Here is a 23,301-nt window from a genome sequence, read left to right on the forward strand (position 1 = left end):
AAGATGACTGGACAGCCACGTAGACGAGGCCTTTGGTCATCCGCCTTGGGCTAATGGTAAAGCCAGATGTAACAAACACAGTAATTTGTTGTGTATGGAAATAACTGGGGCCTGTGTTTTCCCCTTGGGCCCAGTCATTAGTTTAGCCAGCTTGCCGGCCAGCACCCTACTTTGGAATGCGGTTTTACCTTTTGCCTGTTAACTCTGGCACTCTTCACGCCAGACCGTTTACTCGACAGCTTTCTAGAATCTAGACTGTCTAGTATACAGCTGGAAACGCTGTGGGTCTCAGCAGGTTTGCACATAAACACTTGCACGATGGGAAGTCAAAAATTGAAGGCAATTTTAGTTTACCTCAAAACTAAGTTGGCAGTAATAAAAATTATGGAGGATATAAACAGCACGAAACTTAGCGAGATTTCAGGTTTTCACAGCGGCGAATTTGAAGATGGCCGTCTTCTGAGTTGTTTCGCCGTGCAATCTGGTCGAAGTTTACCAACGTTTCAGAGGTCCTTGCTGCTTCCATCATCTTTGAAATGTTGGTGAAATTCTACTAGACGACAACCCAGAATACAATCATGTTAGGTGCGATCCTTCCCTCGATTACATTGTTTTTCATTGTCTTTCAAGCAGTTATAATACTGTATAATACGTTCAACATGGCTGATTAATACATGAAATGCACCAACAACAAATTGTCTTTGTTCCCATTTTTGTGGTTGGAGGATGCGAAGACTAGACATTTACGGAAAAATAACTAAGGTCCAGAAGGAAGTTTACAAAATGGTAGGAAGAAAATAAAAATAAAATACCTAGCTTTTCACCATTTTTAAACGGACAGCATTGAAGTAACGAAATTGCTTATTTATCATGACAGCCTTATGAATGCATATATATTTATATAGTATTGAAATATATATTCCAAGTTTAAATTACCTGCCGACCTGGTTCTGCATAACATGATTTAAACAGGGCTTTGAAAAGGTTGCCAAGCAACGAAACAGTGGTAGACATAGACTGTTTTTTTATTATGAAATCGGCTATGCTATCCTACCAAAATATGGAGCAATGGTGAACATTGGGCGAAAGAAAAGTATACATAAAATATACAGGCAACTAGTTTTAGTGTGTTCTTTTTAAGCTTGCAGAAGTTTGAGCCAGTGGTAGTCATGAATATTTTCGTCTTCGGATTGGTACGTCTGCGCTGAAAGGTCATTGCTACATTAGCATCTCTGCTATGAGCGAGCCTTTTCGCTATATAATCGACATCTTGACCTTTTACATACGATTACTAAGACTTGCCTTGTACCTAGTGTTTACTGACAAAATTTCTGATGTTATACGACATATATTGTGGGTAGTAGAAAAAAGAACAAAACAGGATCAGATGCAATAAGAAACGCATGCAGATTATTATTATCGCTTCATTTTACATATGGTTGTAAATATAGGCCAAGTTTGCGTAATATCCATAAGGTAATTAACAGATATAAATTTCACTCTTAATGACCTTGCTGGTTTCTACCAAAGTCAATAATAGACCTGGTGTCATACAGGTGTATAACAAATTATATTTCCGATAAAATGTTTGCGCATGCTTCTTGGTTTTATTTAAAAAGATTTTTTTACACTTCTGCAGCTTTTACGGATTTAGCTCCCTATCTTGTTCCAGTTTAGAATTGTTACGAATCTATTAATTCTTGTAGACATTTTGTAAATTCTTCTCACATAGAATCAAAACCGTACATGCCTTGAAATACAAGGCTATTTTAGAGTTATTAGAAAAAGTTAATAGAAAATTCTGTGCTGTATGTCTTTGCCTCTTTACTGCCATTGTTAGGCCAGCTTAGGCTTTCATCTGTTCGGTCAAGACCTTATAGAGAATCGAATGCAGAACCTGGGAAGTATGAGGGCAAATTTCTGAGTAATTCATCTGACCTTAAATGGTCGTTAATTGTAAATTAGCTTCATTGCTTTAACCTACATATTCATTTTTACACTGTTATAAATTATAATTAATTAGAAATGCATACACATACGAGGTGCGATCGGAAAGTTTCTAGACTGCGCCTATAAAAACCCGTACACTTATCTCAGGTATTAAATTCATCCATCACCCTCGAAGTAGTTCCTCTGGGAGTGAACACAACGATCCCAGCGCCGCTGCCAAGCCTGGAAGCATCCCTGGAAATCTTTCTTTGTCAGCCTGCCAAGCACCATCTGCGATTCTGCCTGAATCTCTTCTGTCGTCTCAAATCTCCTTCCCTTTAGCTGAATTTTCATCTTTGGGAAGAGGAAGAAGTCACACGGCGAATAAGGAGGGTGCGGGATGACGGCCATGGTGTTTGAGGCCAATAACAGCCGAACTTTGAGGGCGGTGTGCGCTGGCGCGTTGTCATGATGCGTCGCATGTGGAGTTCTTCCTTTAGAATCAGCTGACAGGTCCCATAGCCTATCCCAACAATGTCGCACAAGTCGTTGATGGTACGACGTCGATCTTCGTGAATGGCCTGCCGAATCTTCGTAACATTTTCGGGCGTTGTGCTCGAAGATGGTCGTCCAGAACGCTCGTCATCATCGACAGAGGTTCGGCCATTTTTAAAACGTGAATGCCACACAAAAGTTTGTGCACGACCCATTGCGGACTCCCCAAATGCTTGCTTTAGCATTTCATAGGTTTCCGTAGCCGTTTTGGCGAGTCTTTGGCAAAATTTGATGAACACGCCATTCCGAAATCGCAGGAGGGTCGGTGTAATGCACTACCAAAACGCCCGTAACTAAGAAACAAATGCTAATTCGATGATGCCGGCTGGCACACTGATTCACTATGAATGTAGGCCGCACCCCTTAGCGGCAGAAGCTCGTACTACATCCGGTTCGCCCGCTATTGACACAGTCTTGAAACTTTCCGATCGCACCTCGTATAAGGTGGTTTGTACGTAAAATTTTTGCTTGCATACTTCGGCTTACTAAGCTTTTAAAACCAGTTTACATCCTTGCTGAATAATAAATATGAAAGAAAACCTGTGCATGTAAATTCGCCAAATAAAACCTCTTAATTATAAAGTAACTGTACTGTTTACCTTCACAGCTGCTTTTTAAAGCAGTAGTAAGTTTTATAATCTGTCAATTATAAAAGTTTCTCAGGCTGCCCACCTTAACGGCATGACATGTATCCAGCTCACACTACTTTATTGTGTTACACTGAACTAAAGGTGGCCTTCCTTTACCACTGACACGTTGAGCCATAGATTATCATTTTGTCACGCTACATTTTTAGATAATGGAAGTAGCGAGAAGGATTGTGTATTTAAAAATTGATGAGAGGTCAATGTGTTTTAAATTTGTAAATGCAGTAGATGATATGAATCCAGACTTCTCGCCATAACTGGAAATGTGATTGAACGTTTGAAAACAGAACTTTCGAAATTAAAAGTAAAACGAGAACCCGTATAAATAACAAAGTTGTCAGAAATTTTCCGTTGTTATATAACGGAGTTATAATGACGTGCCTGGCGAGACTTTGTGCAAAGAATGTGGTATCATTCATCACAAACCATTTGGAAATTAAAAGGAAACGGACTCAGAATGAGGATGCTGGTTGTAAAATAGGATTTTTCAGCTGTTGTGAAACAGGGCGTTTAGTGTCAACCTAATTACAGTAGAATTTACAGGCCGGCAGCGTTCAGCAGACCACGATTGATCAGCACTGGTGTAAAACTGTAAATGAAAGTTACAGCTTTATAGGAAACTTCCTATTACAACAATCATTTCGTCGTATACTTGAACATAGAAGAGGTCGCTAACCTCGGGCCTCCTCTGATCCATGAGGCGCAGAAGGAGAAAATATCTTCCTAAGACCAGACCATGGAAACAAAGTTTAGATGATACTCAAATTCAGTATGAGGTCCATTAGGTAACCGCATAAAGCAACTCGGCTTATTTAAGAACGTAATCATTTGCCTAAAATTGCAACATTTTAATATGCTTTGTCTTTGTTGTGAAATTCATTTAATTGGAAATTAAATTCTACAACCTATAGGACCTATTTTAGACTGGGAATTTCAGAGCACAACAAAATTTGCGTACAACAGAATCCCAAGATAGAGCTGAAAGTATTTACGTTTCACATATGTTTCTGTTTAACACAGCCTACTTGTGTTTTTAAAGTAAAAATAACGTTGTAGCCCGAGAAATTTCTACTGAGTAGTAGACATTTTCAGTTTTGTTTCCTTTCCGTTACCAGAGCAGAGACACGGATAGGATGACGTGACCTATCTTATCTTATAGTGTAACGTAAATACGCTAAATAATATTAAGTGCTCAATAACAAAAGAAAACTGCAGTGTGTATAGACTTACAAATATGTAAATAATTTCATCTCATAAATTCGGTATGACCTTAACCACGTTGAAGGAAATATATGAAAATACGCCATTTTTCATATGTGGAATTTAAGATCGTTGATAATGATAGACTGTTGCATGAGATATGATGGGAAGCGAAGTGTCTGTATCAGCCGGTCAGAATGCCAGATCATGTTCTCCTTGGAAGTGTGCCCTTTAAGGGCAAGTGGGATGGGGGATGGGGGGGAGTCCTCTCTATAAGCCTATATGCACGCTTTTTGTTAAACAGAGGTATTACCATACCTTATGCGGAGACGTGAATAATAGGTCATGACCAAAACAAGACTCCGCGTTCAGTGCATGTACGATTGGATCATTATATTTTAATCGTCTTCGCTGTAACAAAGTGCGCTACCTCGGTGAGATCGAGCTAGACATGCAGCAGGTAAGAAGGAGATAAGAAATGCATAAAAAATGTTGGTGCGGAAACTTATTGCAAACCGGGCATTAGAAAGGCAAATAAGGATATTGGAGGATAACATTAGGCCAAATCTTAGATAAACAGATCTACATGAACGTCCTTAATACCGTCGAAGAGTTGTCGTTTGCAAGACTGACGGGTGTGAATTCGGGTTTGGTTAGTGAGCAGTTGGCGCATGAGGTCTTATCAGGGATACAGAATGCAGTGTACAGGTTTGATGGCTTTATAATGTTGATTATTATTTGTAGTAACGTGGCAGTTTTAAATACACGAACAGCGTCTTTAAAGTTCACAACATGAAGATCTACACCAAAGGTTGGACTGTCATTGTAAGATAAATTTCGATAAAATGTTATGATACGACGCACAATCGAAGTTAAATATTTAAAAACTTATTGGGAAATTTAGGTTGAATTTTTATATTCTGAACTTCTTCCAAGCGATGTGGAAGTGCGTCCGCTGTGTCACTGACTAGTTTAAACTGGGACAGTAACTCCCATTGGCTGGCAAAAGATGAGGGTGGCAATTTCGTAATTCTGTAACATTCCAAGAAGACAAACGTTCTACTAGGGGATGAGGCGAACAAAGGCACCCTCAGTGGAAATTTCCATCAACCTCGATTGCTAACCGTAGTCGGTTTATGTAACCTCAATTTTGAATCTGCTCTCCATTTTGGGCGTGTAGATTCTATCTTATGAAAATAAGTCTGGGCTTGATCCACGGACTTGCCCAACTACAGTGGGAATTAAACGGAAATGGTTGGGGGCAGTTTCCAGTGGCGTGTTGTGGTATTAACGCTATTGAACCTTCGGGTTCCGTCATCAGAGATTTTATTACTTACAAAGTGCGCCTATTTGGTTCAAATAATAAATCCACTCCAAAATATAAAACCTAACCACACACGCATCATAGCATTAAATTGCTTTTAGGCACGTTTCGTGTCGAAATGAAAAGCGCCTCTATATCCGTTGACGCCTTGGATCAAGAATCGAACCAGGATCTTCAAGATACAACATATAATTTCAGACTACCCAGCTGCGACTTTCGATGTCTGCACCTAACAACAATGGAAATATACCTGAGAAGTTTCGATTTCAGGTTTTCACAGCGGCGAGTATGACATGGCTGTCTTCTGAGATGCTACATCGTGTAGTCTGATAAAAGTTTATCGACGTTTCTGCGGTGCTGCCTCCATCATCAGGGCGATGATGAAGGAGGCTTATTTAAAAACTAACATGGAAAGGAATAATAAAATAAGTATATCAAGCAAATAAATTTCAGCGTCACGAATTAATGAACTTCGACGCTATCTCTACTCGTGATGTGCATCTTCTTCATAATTATCGCTAGGGTCATCAGTAGCTGGTATTGTAATTCGCGCACCGAAGAAGCCCCACCCAGAGGTCGGACTGGAGACTAGTCTGGTTATGAAGACCAGTTCCAGCTGCTGCTAATATAACTGTATTTACGGTACAGTGCAATATATTACGTACATTCATACCCACTGCGATTATGCATACATTCGAAATGTTCACCAACTGAACATAACTCCTGAACATTATTAACCTCTAACTTTGTTAAGCGTTGGTCTGAACTTCGATGTTCATTCCTTTAAGATCGCAGTACTTCCGTACACAGAGTGTCACAATAACGCTATTTACTAAATGTGTTTAAAATTCCACTCCTGTTATGAAGCATGTAAGGAATTAATCAGTGATTAGACAGGAGTGACCCAATTATTTCTTCCCTCGACCCACTATAGTTTTCCCGTTGGACCCAAGGACCAAGAAGCCCTTCCTGGCACTGTTTTTGAAAACTAATTGGCAATTCTCGCCATCTTTGACGATACTTATTCATAATAACAAATTTTCATAGTGTATATACTGTAATAAAAATTTTATTGAATTGAATTCAGATAACAATAGAGTTACGTATTATTTTAAATTTTCTCCTGCACCATCTTGTAACTCTTGTCGTATCTGACACAGTTTTTACCTGGAAAACTTATATTATACGGTGGGGTTTTAAAGTAAACAGCATGTTTGTTGCTTAAACGTAAAGCAGCAGACAAGATAAGAACCACGATATTTTTCAGATTCTTCGGAGAAAAGAAACTAGGTGAGTTTGAAGAAACAGTAACAAATTAACAAGTAATTTCGCTGACCTAGTTACAAGTGGTGTCAAGCCGAATGTGGCTCGCGGACAGCAAATTTTACCTCATGGATTAGGGTATCACCACATTTGGGACCAACCCTATGTTGTAATTTCTCGCCATTGGTGATACTAACATTGCAGCTGCGGTAAATTTCGATAAGGAGCAAAATTAACGCAACTTATTAGAGTCTTGAAACTTCCGTTACGTTAAGTTCTTCGTAGATTGTGTAACAGCATGGCGTCATTGCGAAATGTACATTCAAGTCTGCCTTGATGGCGATAACTAATGAGTCACTAGAGCACGTGGCATTCTGCTGGAGAAGCCCACGTATACATGGTGACATTGGGATAATTTTAGGTGACAGGCCTAACTGACAAATTGGACATGGTTTGAATATGCCGCAGTGGAATCTGTGCGCATAAATTGATAGAATATTGTAGTTGTCAATGTTAGCCTCATCATATGGGGTGGAATATTTGAAGGTAAAATAGACCGCATGAGTTCATGTATAAATGTTAATTTTTATTATTTTGCAGACCTTTTGTTTAATGCTGTTTTCTCTGCTTGTTTCAGGCGTGTTCGAGCAAAGGAGGAGCCAAACATTTGTTTCACATACTTAGTCATCCAGGTTTGTTCGCATTCGTACTGTACTTATGGAGTAAAACGCATCAAGCTCCACTGAGCAGACTCCTTGAGAAGCTAATAGTCGCTCATATGACCAATAACTTCTCTGCCTTTTACTGAACCCAAAGTTCGTTGCCGTTTTCATACGATCACGCTATTGGATCTTGCCCTGAGTCGCATAAATCCAGTCCAACCCATAACATGCTCTTTTAATACAACTTAATATTATCCTCCCATCTACACGTAGGTCTTTGTCTCTTACTTCTAGGGTTTCCAACCAAAACTTTTCATTCATCTCTGCCATGACTAGCCTATTTGAACGCGTATAACAACCATGCTCATGCCCAAATGAAGGGAGGCATGAATGAGTTATTCTGAAACGGTTTAAAAGCTAATTGACTTTTAAGATGACTGTCTTCTGGGTTATTGCCATGTAATCTGTCGATGAATCATCGCCCTGATAATGGACGCAATAATCATATTTTGAAAGTCGGTCTGTTTCTGCGAGTGCAACAACCTAAAAGACAGTTATTTCATACTCGCCGCTGTGAAAACCTGAAATCGACACTTCTTCGGGTATACTTCCATTTTTATTAGATGCAGACATAGAACTCCATAAGCTTAAATACTGTGCACGATCTGAATATTGCCTACTGCAAGATGTATCAAGATTGCTGCACTGTGTTATCAGAAAGCATGGATCTGTGGCTTTCACTTTCGCGTCTTGTGGAAGTATTCCTGTCTTCAGATGCAATTAGACATGTCATGACTTCATGTTCCAATGTACTGAGCTCAGCATCACAGATTATTTTGATTAGGGGTTAATGTTCGCCCCAGAATTCCTGGACTGATTTTGTTTTGTGGTACTGCAGACATTTGGCGTCCGTGAACAGCATTTCTCCGACTCATTTTCTGATGGCACTTGTTCGTTTTGTTCGCTTGATGCTTTTGTTAAATCCTAAGTAGCATCTGAGGTTATCACGGCGGTGAGTACGAATATCCTTGGTCCTTGCTGCCTCCATTATCAGGGCTATCGCCCTCTGAAAGGTTGATAAACTTCTACCAGACAACACGGCGCTACAGCCCAGAAGACAGCCATATTTGTTAAATCCTGTTTGTGGATGACTTATAAACTGAAGAAAAGTCGTACGCAATGAATTAATGTGGAAGCTAAGTATTCTTATAAGGATTTATACCAAGGCGTGATTCGTTACATCACAATTAACCCGTGTTGGACACTGTCCACGATCCGAGGCCGTGATGAGAAAACTAGATGCGATCCGGGTCCTCTTAAACGTTGACCGTGTCTGGCGTAAATATTAAATTTACTTCAAACAATCGAGAATGTCCAATACAGACCTAACTGTGGGAAGCTGCTGTTACTCAACCATCGTCAGGTGAAGTGAACTCCTCTAAACACGGATGGTGGCTGAACAGATGACTGTAGGAATGAATGAACAAATTAAATAATTTTTCAACCACTTAATCCAAAGATGAGAAGTAGATTGTGTGGATAACAGGCTGATAGAACTGCTGATAGAACTGACTGACATGAGATTATGTGAAATGGCTACATTTGTTACTAGCAGTGTTGAACCTTCGTATTCTGCCACCAGTCAGTGCGAATTATCTGTTCACCAGTTCTCATTTCACACTGAAAAATAGGAATAACAATTTGCTTCATTTCGCAACCTCATATTTGAAGATTAAGAGATTAAAATTATCTTACTGGTTCAAGGTATTAAGTTGTAGGGAGAAAACGGATGACGTCACATGCACAAATCCATTCATCATGTAGGTGTAGTCCGCCCTCAGTCCATCCGGTGACTGTCCATTTCCTTCCCCTATCTCATGTTTGTTTAACTTATTGTCGTTCTTGTGCGTCAGTGTTTGATAAAACAGCTATAAAGAAATATTATTACGCAGAGCAAAGTATGAGGGTCCCGCGGAAACGTATTAAGCAATGAGGATAACTGATACGAATAGTTTATAATTATTATAGCTATTCAGCTGGATAGAAATGTAGGCTGCGTGTTCCAACAACCGAAAGGTTAGTGGGCTTTTAAATAAAATTCCGAAGGTGTGCCTCGTCTTCAATCAACTGCCTTGTCCATGTGTTGCACGATCCCTTGTATTATTACCATCCCATCTACACCTAGTTCTTCCAGATATTCTTTTCTTATACGTTATTCAACTAACATATCGCATACAGACCTAACTTACTGCTTTATACATGTGTGCTATACACTCCACCCATCAGACCATCTTGATTTAGTAACTGTATGAATAGAGTAGATCTAAACAGGGTCTGCTATGTATTTCTTCAGTTTCTTTCATAAAGGATCAAATTTACGAAAATCCTTTCACAGAATGAAAAGTTACGGGCAGATAGAGGCTGGGGCGTAATGATATCAAACGCCAACACGCGAGAAATAACGGCCTTCCAATTTGTCCGCCTGCAAAGGCTCGGTGTACGAATGTTACATCCTTCAGTATTGCAACTCTTGCTTCGTTTTTCGATGCAAAAACGTAAAGGTGGAGGACGTGAGAGGTCCAAGAGGTCAGGGAAGAACCCCGTTCTGTATGTAACCTTGTACCATGTTAGGCGATGTGGGCACTACCGCGCCCATCTGCTGTGTGCTGTTACTAGCCTATTGTGACGTGCTGTATCTATTGAGCCGGCATAGCCCCTGCTATATGGCAGATTACACGTTAGAAGACCGGGTTCTAATTCTGGCTTTGCCGGGTACTCGCCACTACGTCACGCCCGGATATAGAACTTCACTGATCCTGTTGTCCAGTAAGTAAAATGGACAAGGCGGCCGTCGCGTGAACCTGACCTTGACACACAGAAGTGGGCCCAGTATCACCGTAGTATTACGCGTTCTGAGACAGCAAATGGAAGAGAGGTTTGGAGAGTAGCTGCTAATATTTGAAAAACAAGTCACGCTTGTGGATGGTCGTTCAATTTCAGAGGTTAGGCATGGAGCCGACCCTTCTCTATGCATCTTTTCACGTCCAGTCTCATGTAAAGAGATCCGAAGGTTAAAATACACACTTTTAGCTGTTGTTTATCAGGCTTTGAAACTTGGGCTTTCAAAGGGAACAACAGATTTTGAGAACAAATTGTTGAGAAAGGGAAAGTCACACGATGGACTGATGGAGACAATTACGTGGAGGAACTTCGTGTTTTGTCCCTCGCCACGGGGAAACTGAGAATTGCACCAATATTTAATTTGGAAAACCTCATTTGGTGGATGGGCGTAGATGGGTTGATAACAGTAACTGAATAGTAAATAAACAGGGCGTTAGGATGTGGACTAGATTTAACTGTCACAGGATAGGGTTCAGTAGCGAACTCTCGTGATCAGTTATGAACCTTTAGGTTACATAAAGGAACAGAAGGGTTTATTCATTTAACAGTTTGAAAGTAAAATCAAACGTAAGCATAAAGAGTGTTTTGTGAAAAAGTTGCTCAGTCTTAATTGTTATTGGTATAAAATAGTTTTAAGGATATAAGACGAAGAAAACAGCGCTCCCAGCGAACACTCATTGGCTTCTGAACCTGAATAAAAAACATTGCTGACGGATGTAACCGCGTTTGTAGCACTGAGCCTATGAGGAAACAGTCCCCGATTCCTGCCTTTTCTTCTGCATCTGTCGCGTGTATCGATCGTGGCGTACCCCTCCCCCTCATTGGCAAGGACGTGTTAGAGGGTGCACCAGTAGCACTTTGGTGAATGGTGAAAGGAAGCCTTGTTATTTCGGTTCGTGTTATGGAAAGTGGGTAAGAATTTCAGAAAGCTAACAGAAATATTAGGCATGCTTTTTCAAGGTCGAAAGCACTCCTAGATTTGTTACACCTCGGTCTGCAGAGAAGCCTTGTTTCGCATGTGAAGAGATCTTTTGGTGTTGCCATCGGGTATGTTCAAGTCTCCCAAAAAGTGAGCCGCGTAGTTGCAAAACCGACCATTTCTGTACGATATTAGCCTATAGGATTAACTTGTGATGACTTCTTTCAGCTACAAGTTAATGACAACACAATTTGGTGACTCGTGAACAGTTTTGCTAAGGATAGGGTACATGGACTCTTGCGAACACAGTACCAGTAGCGAATCTTCGCATTCCGTTAAAGAAGATCGTACAACGAACAATTTACCAGTATTTTGATTATGTCGGTAGTTTCTTGTATTTAGGCCCTAATAAACTCTATACATTCGTGCTAGGTTTAACCTGCAGTTAAATTAATGTTTTCAGATGATAACCAGTTTTTTTTTTTTTTTAAATTCCTTATAATGTTATCGTGGACCAGTAATTGGTACATATTCATTTTAATTTCGGTATCGATAGTTCACGTCTACTTCATCTGCCTTATTTCCTAACATGCACATTCGTGGATATTCACATGTCCAAGATATCCATATTAAGTTTTTTAGGAGCTTTTATTTAGCTCGTAAAACCTGTGCAATGGTTAACAATAGCTACAAAATGCCAGGAATCTAACGTGGGCCAATCCCTTATCTAGCTATGTTCCAGTATATACTGTAATTACATTATTACGGAATTTATATGTGATGCTTACCGGCCCAAATTAATTAAAGATGTTTTAGGTCAGAAGGTCCGTAAAGTCCGAAACCGGTGTTCTGCCATTATGGAATCCTGTCTATTCGCATGTGCGCATGCCAGAAATGAGACGAAGGTCTCAGGAGGCAGGTGTTGCTTTCCAACGGATTGTGCAATGAGAAAGCCCGGGCTGTAGTCTTCGTATTTTGTTATGGTTGGTGATCCAGCAGCAGTCGGATGTGAAGGTCGTTCGGTTGGGGCACCTCAGAGGGCGGGGTTTGTTGTACAGTCATCTCAAGAATTCCAGATAACAATTGCCAGCGAAAAATGAAACAACGTATCTGCTAGTGATCACTGTTGAATCTCTGCTTTAGAGGAGTCTATGGTCAGAACAGGGGCTGTATCGCCAAAGAAAAAGGAAAATTTTTATCAGTACAAATCCTTAAATGATTGGCAGCAACATTGCATCCTGTGTCGTGCGTTCATAAAAGTAGTACAAGCTTTGGTAAAAAAAAAAATATGAAAGATATGTAACTAGAAATTGAGGTCCGCGGTAGCATCATGAAAACTTTAGAAAACCCGAGTCTGCTTTTACAAAGCATTTAGAAAGGCTGATTGTGAACCCTTTGAAATACCGAAATTCTTCTAAATAATATTTAAAACCCAGTCCGTATCCCAAAGGAAACACGACACACTTCACCATGGAAATATAATGTTGTTAATGCTGTTTAAGGAAATATACTCCCTTTTTAAACTGAGAATTATACAAAACGAATAGTTACTCGGTTTTAAAGGGTTAAAACATCCGCCGCCATATGTCGCAGAATTGTACATGTTTGTGAAAACCAGAAACAGGAGAGACTACAGGTCGTGGGTGATGATATCCATTAATAATATTTTTTCTTCTTTCAGAAATTCCAACCAGTGTAGTCTCTTGATTTGTATTAGCAAAGTGCCGCGTTAAGTTCTCAACCTGGAGACCGGCTTTGTGGTTATGTCTGTGGTCCATCCAGACAGATCCCGGGATAACATATTAAAATATCCGACGACCATTTCCACGTACTTCTCAGCTGATTATTTACAATCATCTTCCCTTTGGACACTACAACCAATGCAAATGATAAAGTGCAAATCTTTATCCTTAAAATAAAGCTTTTCTTAGTCCTTTAAATTCTGGAATGATATTTTAAAAACTGACCGCGATTACATTTCGCTGCACGAGCTTTTCAGTTCGTAGTTCACCCACCATCTTGTCATTTGACGCTACATTACTGAGCAGTTGATAAAGCGACGACCTCGTGGGTACCTGGAAGCGTTCATGTTAGCCCGGAGTTCCTCTTTCCAAGTGCGTCGTCTCGCTTGGATTTTTTAAATGCCCGAGCGGTGCCCTTGTATCGTTGGTACTCCTGCCAGCGTGATTCTATTGTGAAAAACTGTGTAGGGGCCGAGTGCAGTCGAAGCCCAGTTTGTCTTCCTCCTCCAACAGACGTCATATCCTGCTAGTTGCTGCAGCCTTGGGCAAGGTCGCTCAGCTTCCTAGACCTTTTCCATGTTGAAATCAACAGATCTGCGGCCAAGACTCTGCAGTTCTGTCGCTTAAGTTAAAGAGATACACAAGGCGAATGTATTCCGATTGATTTGTTTACATCGTAATGTTATGGGATCAGTAACATACGCTGGTGCTGATGTTTGTCTGCTGGGTTGTAACGGCCTGTCGACTCTTAGGTAGAAACCAGAGTTTCTGAGAACATTTTGACATCTTGAGCCTCGAAAGTGGAGCTGGAGGCCTTGTAAAGTGAGATTTCAGGTTCTCAGTATGAAGATGGCTGTCTTCTAGGTTGTTGTGCTGTGTACCGACGTTTCAGAGGTGTTTGCTGTCTCCATCATCAGGGCCATGGCTCATCGCAGAAGACGGCCATGATCGAAGCCCTATTTTTTTACCGCTGCACAAAATAATTTGAAGTAAAATGGGCATGATAGGTTCTTCAAGTAATTTGGTTTTCCCCACGAAGTATCATACATGGCAGAGGAATGAAATAATACAGTATCAGTTCTATACAAGTAACTCTCGTGCCTTTATTATTGTTTTCAGTGACCGCTTGGCTGTTTGTAGGGACGAAAACAACAAATCTCACTTCTCAATGTCTCCTGCTTACTAAACGAGAAATTAATGACTTCTCAATTATCTATCATTTACAGAATGCCCCTAAATCTGGCATGTATATCGCACTATCCTTTTCCCCCATGCTTTCAACAAACAACAAAAACAACAAAACAAACAAATATGGCGTCAGAAGTGAGGGTAACAAATAGTGTCAGTCATACCTCATCCCAATTAAAAAAAACAAAAGCTTTCTCCCGAAAACTCTTTTTATGCTTTCTTTATGGAGGTCGTGTCTGTCCGAATGTATCATCTGAAACTACTGAATGAATTTTCATTAAATGTGGAACTCGGAGTGTCTACTGAATTTGTCCGGCGAATTTAACTTTGGTCCATATCGGTCAAATATAGTACCTAATTTGCAAAATGTCAATAGCACTTTCTCGATTTTCTCAGACACGGGGTATCGTAAAAGGCTTGGTTGCTGACAAAATATATAGATAGGCTATCGTTATTACGATCAGAATTGATTTGAAACTTGGGGTTCTCTCGTCACCGAATTGAAACATTTTCCAATATCATAAGTGTTTAGTTAAATACGCAAGAAAATTACTTCTAACCTTGTGTAATGTTATAGGTTAGGCCTGTTATAGTGCGAAAGTAAAAGTAAAGCCATGTAGGCGCTTGGGGGGAGAGACGGTATAGCTCCTACTCATTCTTAACCTCGGCATTAGGTGGGAGTCAGCGAAATCACCGGCCCACGCTTTACCCCTGGGAATTAACCCCTGTACCCATTTGATCGGAGGCTGGGTGGGCCCCTGAGCCGGACTGGACGCAGAGGCTAGAAGAAAAATCCTCTGCCCCATCAGGGATCGAACCCCGGTCGTTCAGTCCGTAGCCAGTCACTATACTGACTGATAAATCTTAAAATATTTCGGCATGGAAAGACCTAATAATGTTTGAAGGTAATTTCTTTTTTCAACTTCTCCCAATTTCCTCATATAATTTTCGTGATACATGACTATAATTTTCGGTTTTTATGAAGAACGTATTCTAGACACTGATGCCATCTGTGGCTAAACACGAGAACATAAAATGAAGCCAATGCGGATTTTCTGTATATCGCTGGGAGAATATAAAAAAATACTTTATTGTAAATGACCTTTCATCTGCCCCCCCCCCCCCCTGAACCTCCCATAGATATAATCTAAGAATTCTTCAACATAGAGGCAACAAAAGGAATTCGAATTATGTTGACTGAAGCTTTGTGATGGTAAAACAAAAGACGTAGCATGTTCAGTTCTGCAAAGAACATCTGAAGATCAGTCGGTCTGCACAAAGATATATTTGCTCCCAGCCATGTAATGTAAGTACAAAGACGTTAATGAAAGAAATAAACTAATAAAACATTAATTCAAAACTCGATTATAAGCAGAGACCCGTAAAGAATGTTGTATTTTGTGATATTTATCTTTAGTCGCAGTTTCCTTGCTGATGTGTAATATTGATGGCAACAGATTAAATTTTAAAACTGTATAACGAAAGTAGAAATTAAAGATAATTTTGTTATACGTTTTGACAAAAATAATCACACAGAATTTACACATATATTTGACCAGGTAATCCACAAGTTTCCTGGTTCCACAAGAATAAAATGTTTCTGATTCGGACGTCTTTCTGTGACAGGTTAATTAATTTCTGCAGTTTCATCAGCGATGATTCCTGAATGCAAATAATGAAAGGTTCACATTGTCTCTGTGACCCCTTCCATGCAGTCAACTATCCCTAGTCGTTTTTCATATTTAGATATATTATTATTGTTGATCTGTGTGTTTCAGAAAGCCTCTAAGATGGGAACGTGATGTGATCTCCACGCCGGAAATCATACGCAGCAGAAAATTTAACTATAAGCTAAAGAACAGTATGCCGGGGAGTATGCGTCGGTTTTCGGGGACACTGGATAACCCGCCACCTCGCCGGGACGCAACAGACAGACGACACAGCAATGCGTCCGATACGAACTTACCAGACACGAGTCATGTCCGTCAGGTTTGTTCCATTATACGTATGTCACTTAACTAGGAAGAATGCTTCTAGCCTAACCTAACCTAACCTAACCTAATCTAACAATCGTAAGCGTGTATTTATCTGTGGCCTTTTTCGCTCAGCAGAGGCAGAAATTGTTTATAATTGTATTCCATTAAATAAGCGTAATGTAAAAATAATGTTTCCGATAAAAGATGTATATGTTAACGGATGAAATCGTTTACGATGGACCGATTTTTGACAGAATTGGTAAGTTATATTTGAACTTACGTTAGTGCGTAGCAAGGGCTATATTGAAGCGACAGAAATCAAAAATAGATTTTCCGTGGCTAGTGATGATGTAGACCCCGATATACCTTACTAGATTTTACCAAAATGCGTTCAAGTTTCGGATTTCGAACGAACGGGCACCACCTGTCTATTGTGCTTTCATTTGTGCACTTTGTGCAAAGAACGTATTAAATATCCATAACACAGTTATCTGTGGAGCACGATGCATCCTGAGAAGCTGAGTTTCAGGAAGATCAACAAATTCTCCGCCTTTAATGGGGCCTAAAAATTTCATCACCTCTCCACAAGAGCCCGCCAGTTGCCCTGTCGTGAGCCAGACCACAACGTCATTACCTTGTTTCTTTAAAATTCATTTTAATATTTTACTCCCATATACAGTTAGATAGCAAAAGTGGTTCTCCACTTCAGGGTCTCCAAGCAAAATCATTCATAGGGTCTTCGTGAAAAAGGTGACCAAGTCAACTAGGATGAAATAAGCAGGGCGTGTCTGTGACAGATGAGAACTGCGTATGTTATAAAGCTCGTCCTTGTGCAGTTTTCTCCATCCCTTGTTATTACCTGCCTCTTAAGTTCAGATATTCTTCTCAGCACACCAATTTAAGTTCTACCATTAATATAAGAGACCAAGTTTCAAGCCCATGAAAGACAACACATATATTCTTAATTGTGTACAATTGATTTAATATTTGCATAGAAGAGGGAAAACCAACGTTTTCTGATAAACAAACACTCTCCAAATATAAACTGCTCTTAATTTTATCGTGAATGCAATTTTTATTGTTACTGTCGTTCGCATATGCGATTGCCAGAGTTGCGAAGAATTTGTTAGCTATCTTTATGTTATGATTCCTCCCTGCATTCTGGCGACGAGACATAAACACGTATTTAGTTTTCTCTGTGTTTAGTTCTAGATTATCCTCAGTTCTACCTTCGGAACTGTTTTCATTCTTGCCTATAAGCTTAAATCAATGGTGAAAACTTTATACTGCTGGTGCCATCTGTTGGCGACATTTCAATTTTAGATCTCATACCGGTCGGTAGATGGCAGTGTGATAATTCAGCATTATAATAAATTTCTATTACTATTATTATAGCCGTATTTAAACCGGATGCGAAAATGCCCATTGTACTACGATACTGAAATTACATACTCAGAACTGTCTTACTTGTTTTGTTGATTTCCTAAAGAATAAAATAACAACTTCATCCACTTACTTAAATACCACTAATGCTATTCGTTACCTATATCATATTATTGAACGTAAAATCCAGAAATTCCAAAAAAGGGTGTTTGCTGCTTTGATAGCACGTAGATCGTAAGGTCTATGGGGTATGGTGATCAAGACATACTCAACACATAATTTTTGTTTCTGAGGGGCAGTTGGCTGTCTATATGCACCAGCGCCCCCAATTATAATTTCATTGTGGTAATCTAAACTAACATTTGATAAATGTTTTAATGGTTCATTAATAACCCCATTAAGGATGGAGCTATACAAAATGAAGTTGTATAATGTACTCACATATACGTCCATTTCAATTATTACACCACTGGGATTGAGCCTGTAAATTAAAATTAAAGATTAAAATAGGGATGGCAATGGAAATCTGAACTCAGTTTAAGTTATTAAAATTAGTTGATATTGTAAATTTTATTTGAATAACGTAGTTTTTGTATATTTTCAGAAGATGCGCATATACTTCTTTCAATGCCACATGGTTCTAATACTGTAGTTCTTGTATTTTATCACATTTATATAGTGACATCATCTTTCTTACTCTTCAGATAATGTTTAAAGGAATATTCATAATTGAGAAAAGAATATGAGAAGAACATTGATACATACAAGCAACAGGAGTATCAGGTAGATGAAGTTTCATAACGAGGAACTTCATGATTTGAACCAATATCATTAGGATGGTTAAATCAAGGAGGATGAGATAGGTGGGACAAATATAACACATAAAGGAAACTATAAATGCATTCAGAATCTTGGCTTTAAAACCCAAAAGGACTGCCTGGAAAACTGGATGATAATATTCAAATAAATCTTACAGAAATAGGACAAACACACCAATCACCCTGATGACAGAGGCAGGAAGGACCTCCGAAACACTGGCAAACATCTAGCATACTACACAGCACAACATCCCATAAGACAGCCATCTTGTGTATAAGAGAGTTTGTGTAGTGCGTGTTACATAAACTCTATATACACTATATACTATACACACACACTTTTTCTACTTAAATTCTTTCATTACACCCTGTTTTAATCTGTAAATTTATTATGATTTAAACTATTACAAAGTTCTGTGGGTTAAACAGTAGATGAATAATGACAAATGCACAAGTATTTTCACAGACCTTTTCTCCAAAATAATAAAACTAGTTTAAAGTCTGTCCTCAAGTCTACAGCTTGTTTTATTTCTTGCTTTTGTGTTTCAGCTCTCACAAGAAAATGTTGAATACATCCCTACACGAATTACCAAAGTGACTGCACCAAAGCCAGCTGCTAATCCACTCCAATTTATTAAAGTGGGACCAGCTAGCTTGTATAAATCAGCTCAAGAACAACTCAAGAAAGTGGAGGAAATTAAGAAGGTGACAAAAGAAGTTCGGGATGAAGCAGAAGACTGGCAGTCTGTAAGTGATGCCCTTAAAATAAACTGTAATGAAATAATGAAATTGCTGATTTGTTTTGATATATACCTATTCTTAAACTGGGTTTTCTTAAAATAAACTGTACTTAAATAATGATTTTGCATATTTATTATCTTATGCATACACATTATTCTATGACATTTCTTTGTAAATTAAACTTAACTTATACATTAAAGTTAGCATAATGCAAGAATTAAACACTGAATTATTCTTATGTGTCACTGAAATTCAAATTCTAAAAAGAATGTGACATCACATATATTTTATATTATTTACTACAGACTGACTCAGTCATGATGTAAATATTTACCATGTACATGTACATATTTACATACCTACATATATACATACATAAATATGAGAGAGAGAATGTATGTGTGTGTGTAATGTCTTGGCCATAAGTATGCACTCTTGTCTCTCTTTAGAATTTAGATAACTGGAAGAGCAGTCGTCGGAAGCGACAGGAACACATTATTGAGCGAGTAGTAGAAGTAAAGAAGTTTGAAATGGAGGAATATGACCGAAATCGAAGACGAAGCAAAACATTCAGTGAGATGATGGAGGAACGGTAAATATCATAATTCCTTATCTAAATTCACTATTTTAATTAAATTTAATGCCTCGTTTAATTGAAATACATAATCATGTGGTTTAATGTAATGTGTTTTCCAAATCCAAAGCTTTCATTCCTTGTTTGTTGTACATATATGTGCACATGCACACTCAGCAATTTTATATGTATTTAATTTCAAATCTGCTGTTATTAATAGTTAAAATTGATTTTACTAGGAATTCCCGTGGACGAAAATCAAGCCTGGTGTTGTACAAAGATGATGATGCGAATGACCTTAGTGATTTGGGTATTGGTGCAAGTGACAAAAGCCTTATCAGTGAAGATTATGAGCATGTAAGTTAGAATAAAATACAGTTGACTTCCACTGCCATGATGGTTACAGTCATTGATGAAATATAATTCAGGTTCGGGGATTACATAATAATTCTGTTTATATCCATTGAACTCCCATACAAATATGCATTTTTCGTCCTTCCTTTTGTCTTTGTGAATAATGCATTAAATGCCTCACTGGGCTTAAAGCCAGATTTTAGAATTTTATAAGTCTGTGCAGACATGAATGTATTTAATAACTACATATTATTAAAAGAATAATATTTTTCATGCAATAGTACTGAAATAAATGTATGTATTTTACAGAATGAAAAAGAAGAAACTGACAGAAAGCTTCATGTGAATCAGAATGGCAAACAGGGTAAGAATGGTCATCATGATGATGATGCTTCTTCAGCAGCAACAGTTTCATCACCAGAACCTGAAGAATATACGTATGAAAGGGCAATCCAAGGCTATGTTAACTTTGCAGAGGCAAGAGTGAAATCAAGAACAGCTGTGACAAGAACTAATCTGAACAGCAGCATAGAACAACTTGAAAAGTCTCACATTTTGGAGTCTAGCCCAGAGAAGATGTCTAATGGACATCATACAAAGGGTCTGCCATCTCCTCCACATACACCACGAAGACAGTCTGGAGCAAAAATTGAGGAAAAACTGTCAGCATTGGAGAAAAGGAGGCACAGTTCTACAGAACTAAACAGTAATACAGTTAATGGTAAAAAGATGCCTATGGTTAAAGGAGATGTACTCAAAAGAAGGGAAATGTTTGAGAGAGCTTGTGAGCTCAGTGAGCAAGTATCAAAACCAGGTAGAAGACTTTTGGAAGGAAACCAAGACAGTCTGTCACATTCTACAAACAAGGACAAAGAGAAAGTCATGCTGAAGTCATCAGAAAACATTAATGGAAAGGATTCTGCACAACTGAGACACAGGTTTTCAAATGGTGATCTCTCTTCCACATCGTCTGTCCAAAAAAGACTGTCACAGTTAGAGAACAAAGGAGAGAATGAGCAGATGTCAGGTAATCTCTCACAATCGGTCAAGGAACGACTATCAAATCTCGACTCCGCATACAACAAAGATGGTCATATGAACAGTACGGCTGAGAAAGATCCCAGTTTACAAGCAAAGCTGACAAATCTCCACAGTACTGAAGAGAAAGCTTTCAATGGTATTGACAGTATTAAGGATCCAGGGGTAGGGTCTGTAAGGTCATCAAGTCCCGAAGAAGATGTTATTTATGAAACTAAGAGACAACAGTTTCATCGATCACTTGACAGTTTGGATGTGGAAGGTTCAACTGACGTTTGCAATGATGCCTTTGAGAGGGTCCAGAGCCTTGAGGATCTAGACTGTTGCAGACATGCAAGAAATTATCCTGCATCTGCTTCTTCCACTGAAATGCTAGTTTTCTCTTCTCAGAGTGGTGATACAGACAGAGATGACAGTGGCATTCATACAGCTGATGTGTCATGTTCAGTCAGCCAGGCTGATGAACCAGTAGATGATGGAGAAATCATAACCACAATTAATAGTGTAGTCCCACACCTTGAAACAAGCAGCAGTGGAGTGGATATATACCATCTTGAAGTTGAAATTGTGAATCAGAAACATTTGGGAAGCCAAAGAGCCGACCAGAAGTCCCCTGTTTCAGATCCATCACATAATTTCGCCGCAGATCCAACAGAAATGACCACGGCATTCTTGGATGTGAAAGGCAACTTGGGGTCACTAGCACCTGTGGTGGCAAAAGTGGGTGTGCAACAAGTACTGGACAGCAAAGGCAATTCTGTAAGTCCTCAACCTGATGCCCAAGTATCATCACCACCATCAACTTCATTAATGGTGGAAGAAAATTATAATTCAGTTGATGCTGAAGTCCCACAATGTTCAGAGCGCGCTGATGCCAGCATTACCAGTCTTGAATGTTGCTCCCTGGTGATGGAAATTCCTTTGGGTCATTCAAACACAATTAATGAGTTTTCATGTGTAGGTAGTGAAAATACAGCAGATTTCAGTAACACACTTACAAATGTAGCAGAACTAGTTAACAATTCTCTTGACTCAAAAAATCAGTGTTATATACAAAATGATAACGCAGCACTAACCTGTCTTCAGACTGTCCTACCTGAGCTATCAGAGCAAACATATGGGGTGGTGGAAACAGACAATAATGACTCTTCCATTCCACTCATCAAATCAGAAACTACTGAACAATTTCCCGAACACCTTCCTGTAGAAGATGCTTCCACTACAAATGTGGCCCGCATGAGAAACGAGGACCCTATTCCTTTCCAGAAAAAGGTTTTGGTGGCAGATAAAAGGAAAACAGTGGTGGAGGTGTGTGAGAAGATAATCATTGATGGCGGTGGTACAAATGGAGCTGTGAAGTCCCCACCTCCCACCCCCTACATCGAAGTACCTAACTCCAGGGTTATACCCTTCCAGGTTAGCTATGTGTCATATAAAATCAATCTTCACAGTTTTTACTCGTAATGTAAAATGCATGTTTTGGGTGCAGTTGGTGGTTGTTTTCCCGTTGAGCATGTAATAAATCTTTTACCATATGTAAATTATTCAGTTGGTAGGTGAGCTGTGCACATCTCTGTCAGTTAGATGAAGATTAGTTTAAAAGTTAAACTGAAGGTAAGGGAAATTCAGGGGCTGTGTCGTCGTCCCCCCCCCCCCCCCCCCCACCATATCATTCAGTGAGTGCCCAAATGCCCTGGAGCTTGGACACCCACTGAACGATTTTGTTAATTACGTATGATGCATTGTAACAGACGCACCAATAATAACTGTAGGTTATGAACTGATTAAATTCCAACCTTGTGAAGGCTGCAATTGATAACCCAGATATGATTTAATTATCAGTTTATGTTGGAATCCATAGATTTGATGTCTGAGTTAACATCAGAAAAAATTGTCTGTGTGTATATATACATATCTGGTGACTGTTAAGAAGGGCTTAAGTCAACCATAAGTTCTGTTGACTTAAGCCCTTCTTACTCACTGCCTAAGAAATATAATCTGTCTTCCTTTCACGAGTACTAATTATAATCTACATGCAAAAGCAAGATAAGTTCATTGAATACTATCCCCTTATGTAAAGTGTACAT

General features: G+C 39.1%; 2 protein-coding genes and 1 non-coding gene across 9 annotated transcripts in view; 2 read left to right on the forward strand and 1 right to left on the reverse strand.

Annotated features, from left to right (window-relative positions):
* Positions 1 to 23,301, reverse strand: part of LOC110841472 (C2 domain-containing protein 5) — a 199,345-nt gene that overhangs the window by 165,263 nt on the left and 10,781 nt on the right. Inside the window, exon 2 of the mRNA XM_022087057.2 lies at positions 18,131 to 18,170. The gene's annotated coding sequence lies outside the window, so the exon portion shown is untranslated. The remainder of the gene's footprint in view (positions 1 to 18,130; positions 18,171 to 23,301) is intronic.
* Positions 1 to 23,301, forward strand: part of LOC110841474 (smallish) — a 139,869-nt gene that overhangs the window by 99,740 nt on the left and 16,828 nt on the right. For 4 of the 7 annotated variants that reach the window (XM_087346557.1, XM_087346558.1, XM_087346556.1 and 1 more), the window contains 6 exons: positions 7,556 to 7,610; positions 16,109 to 16,319; positions 19,057 to 19,254; positions 19,698 to 19,840; positions 20,062 to 20,179; positions 20,486 to 22,630. In XM_087346557.1, the coding sequence (XP_087202683.1) occupies positions 16,194 to 16,319; positions 19,057 to 19,254; positions 19,698 to 19,840; positions 20,062 to 20,179; positions 20,486 to 22,630 (2,730 nt within the window). In that variant the 5' untranslated portion in view covers positions 7,556 to 7,610; positions 16,109 to 16,193. The remainder of the gene's footprint in view (positions 1 to 7,555; positions 7,611 to 16,108; positions 16,320 to 19,056; positions 19,255 to 19,697; positions 19,841 to 20,061; positions 20,180 to 20,485; positions 22,631 to 23,301) is intronic. The other 3 variants (XM_022087070.2, XM_022087071.2, XM_022087072.2) reach the window with 3 other exon arrangements.
* Positions 17,888 to 18,016, forward strand: LOC147874261 (U11 spliceosomal RNA). Its single transcript, XR_015534631.1, has one exon. It is a non-coding gene; the product is annotated as a U11 spliceosomal RNA (small nuclear RNA).

The sequence above is a fragment of the Zootermopsis nevadensis genome, unplaced genomic scaffold (genome assembly GCF_977971745.1).
Source record: "Zootermopsis nevadensis isolate Lab colony 2312 unplaced genomic scaffold, Znev_1.0 Znev_ptg000010l, whole genome shotgun sequence".
Taxonomy (NCBI): Eukaryota; Metazoa; Arthropoda; class Insecta; order Blattodea; family Termopsidae; genus Zootermopsis; species Zootermopsis nevadensis.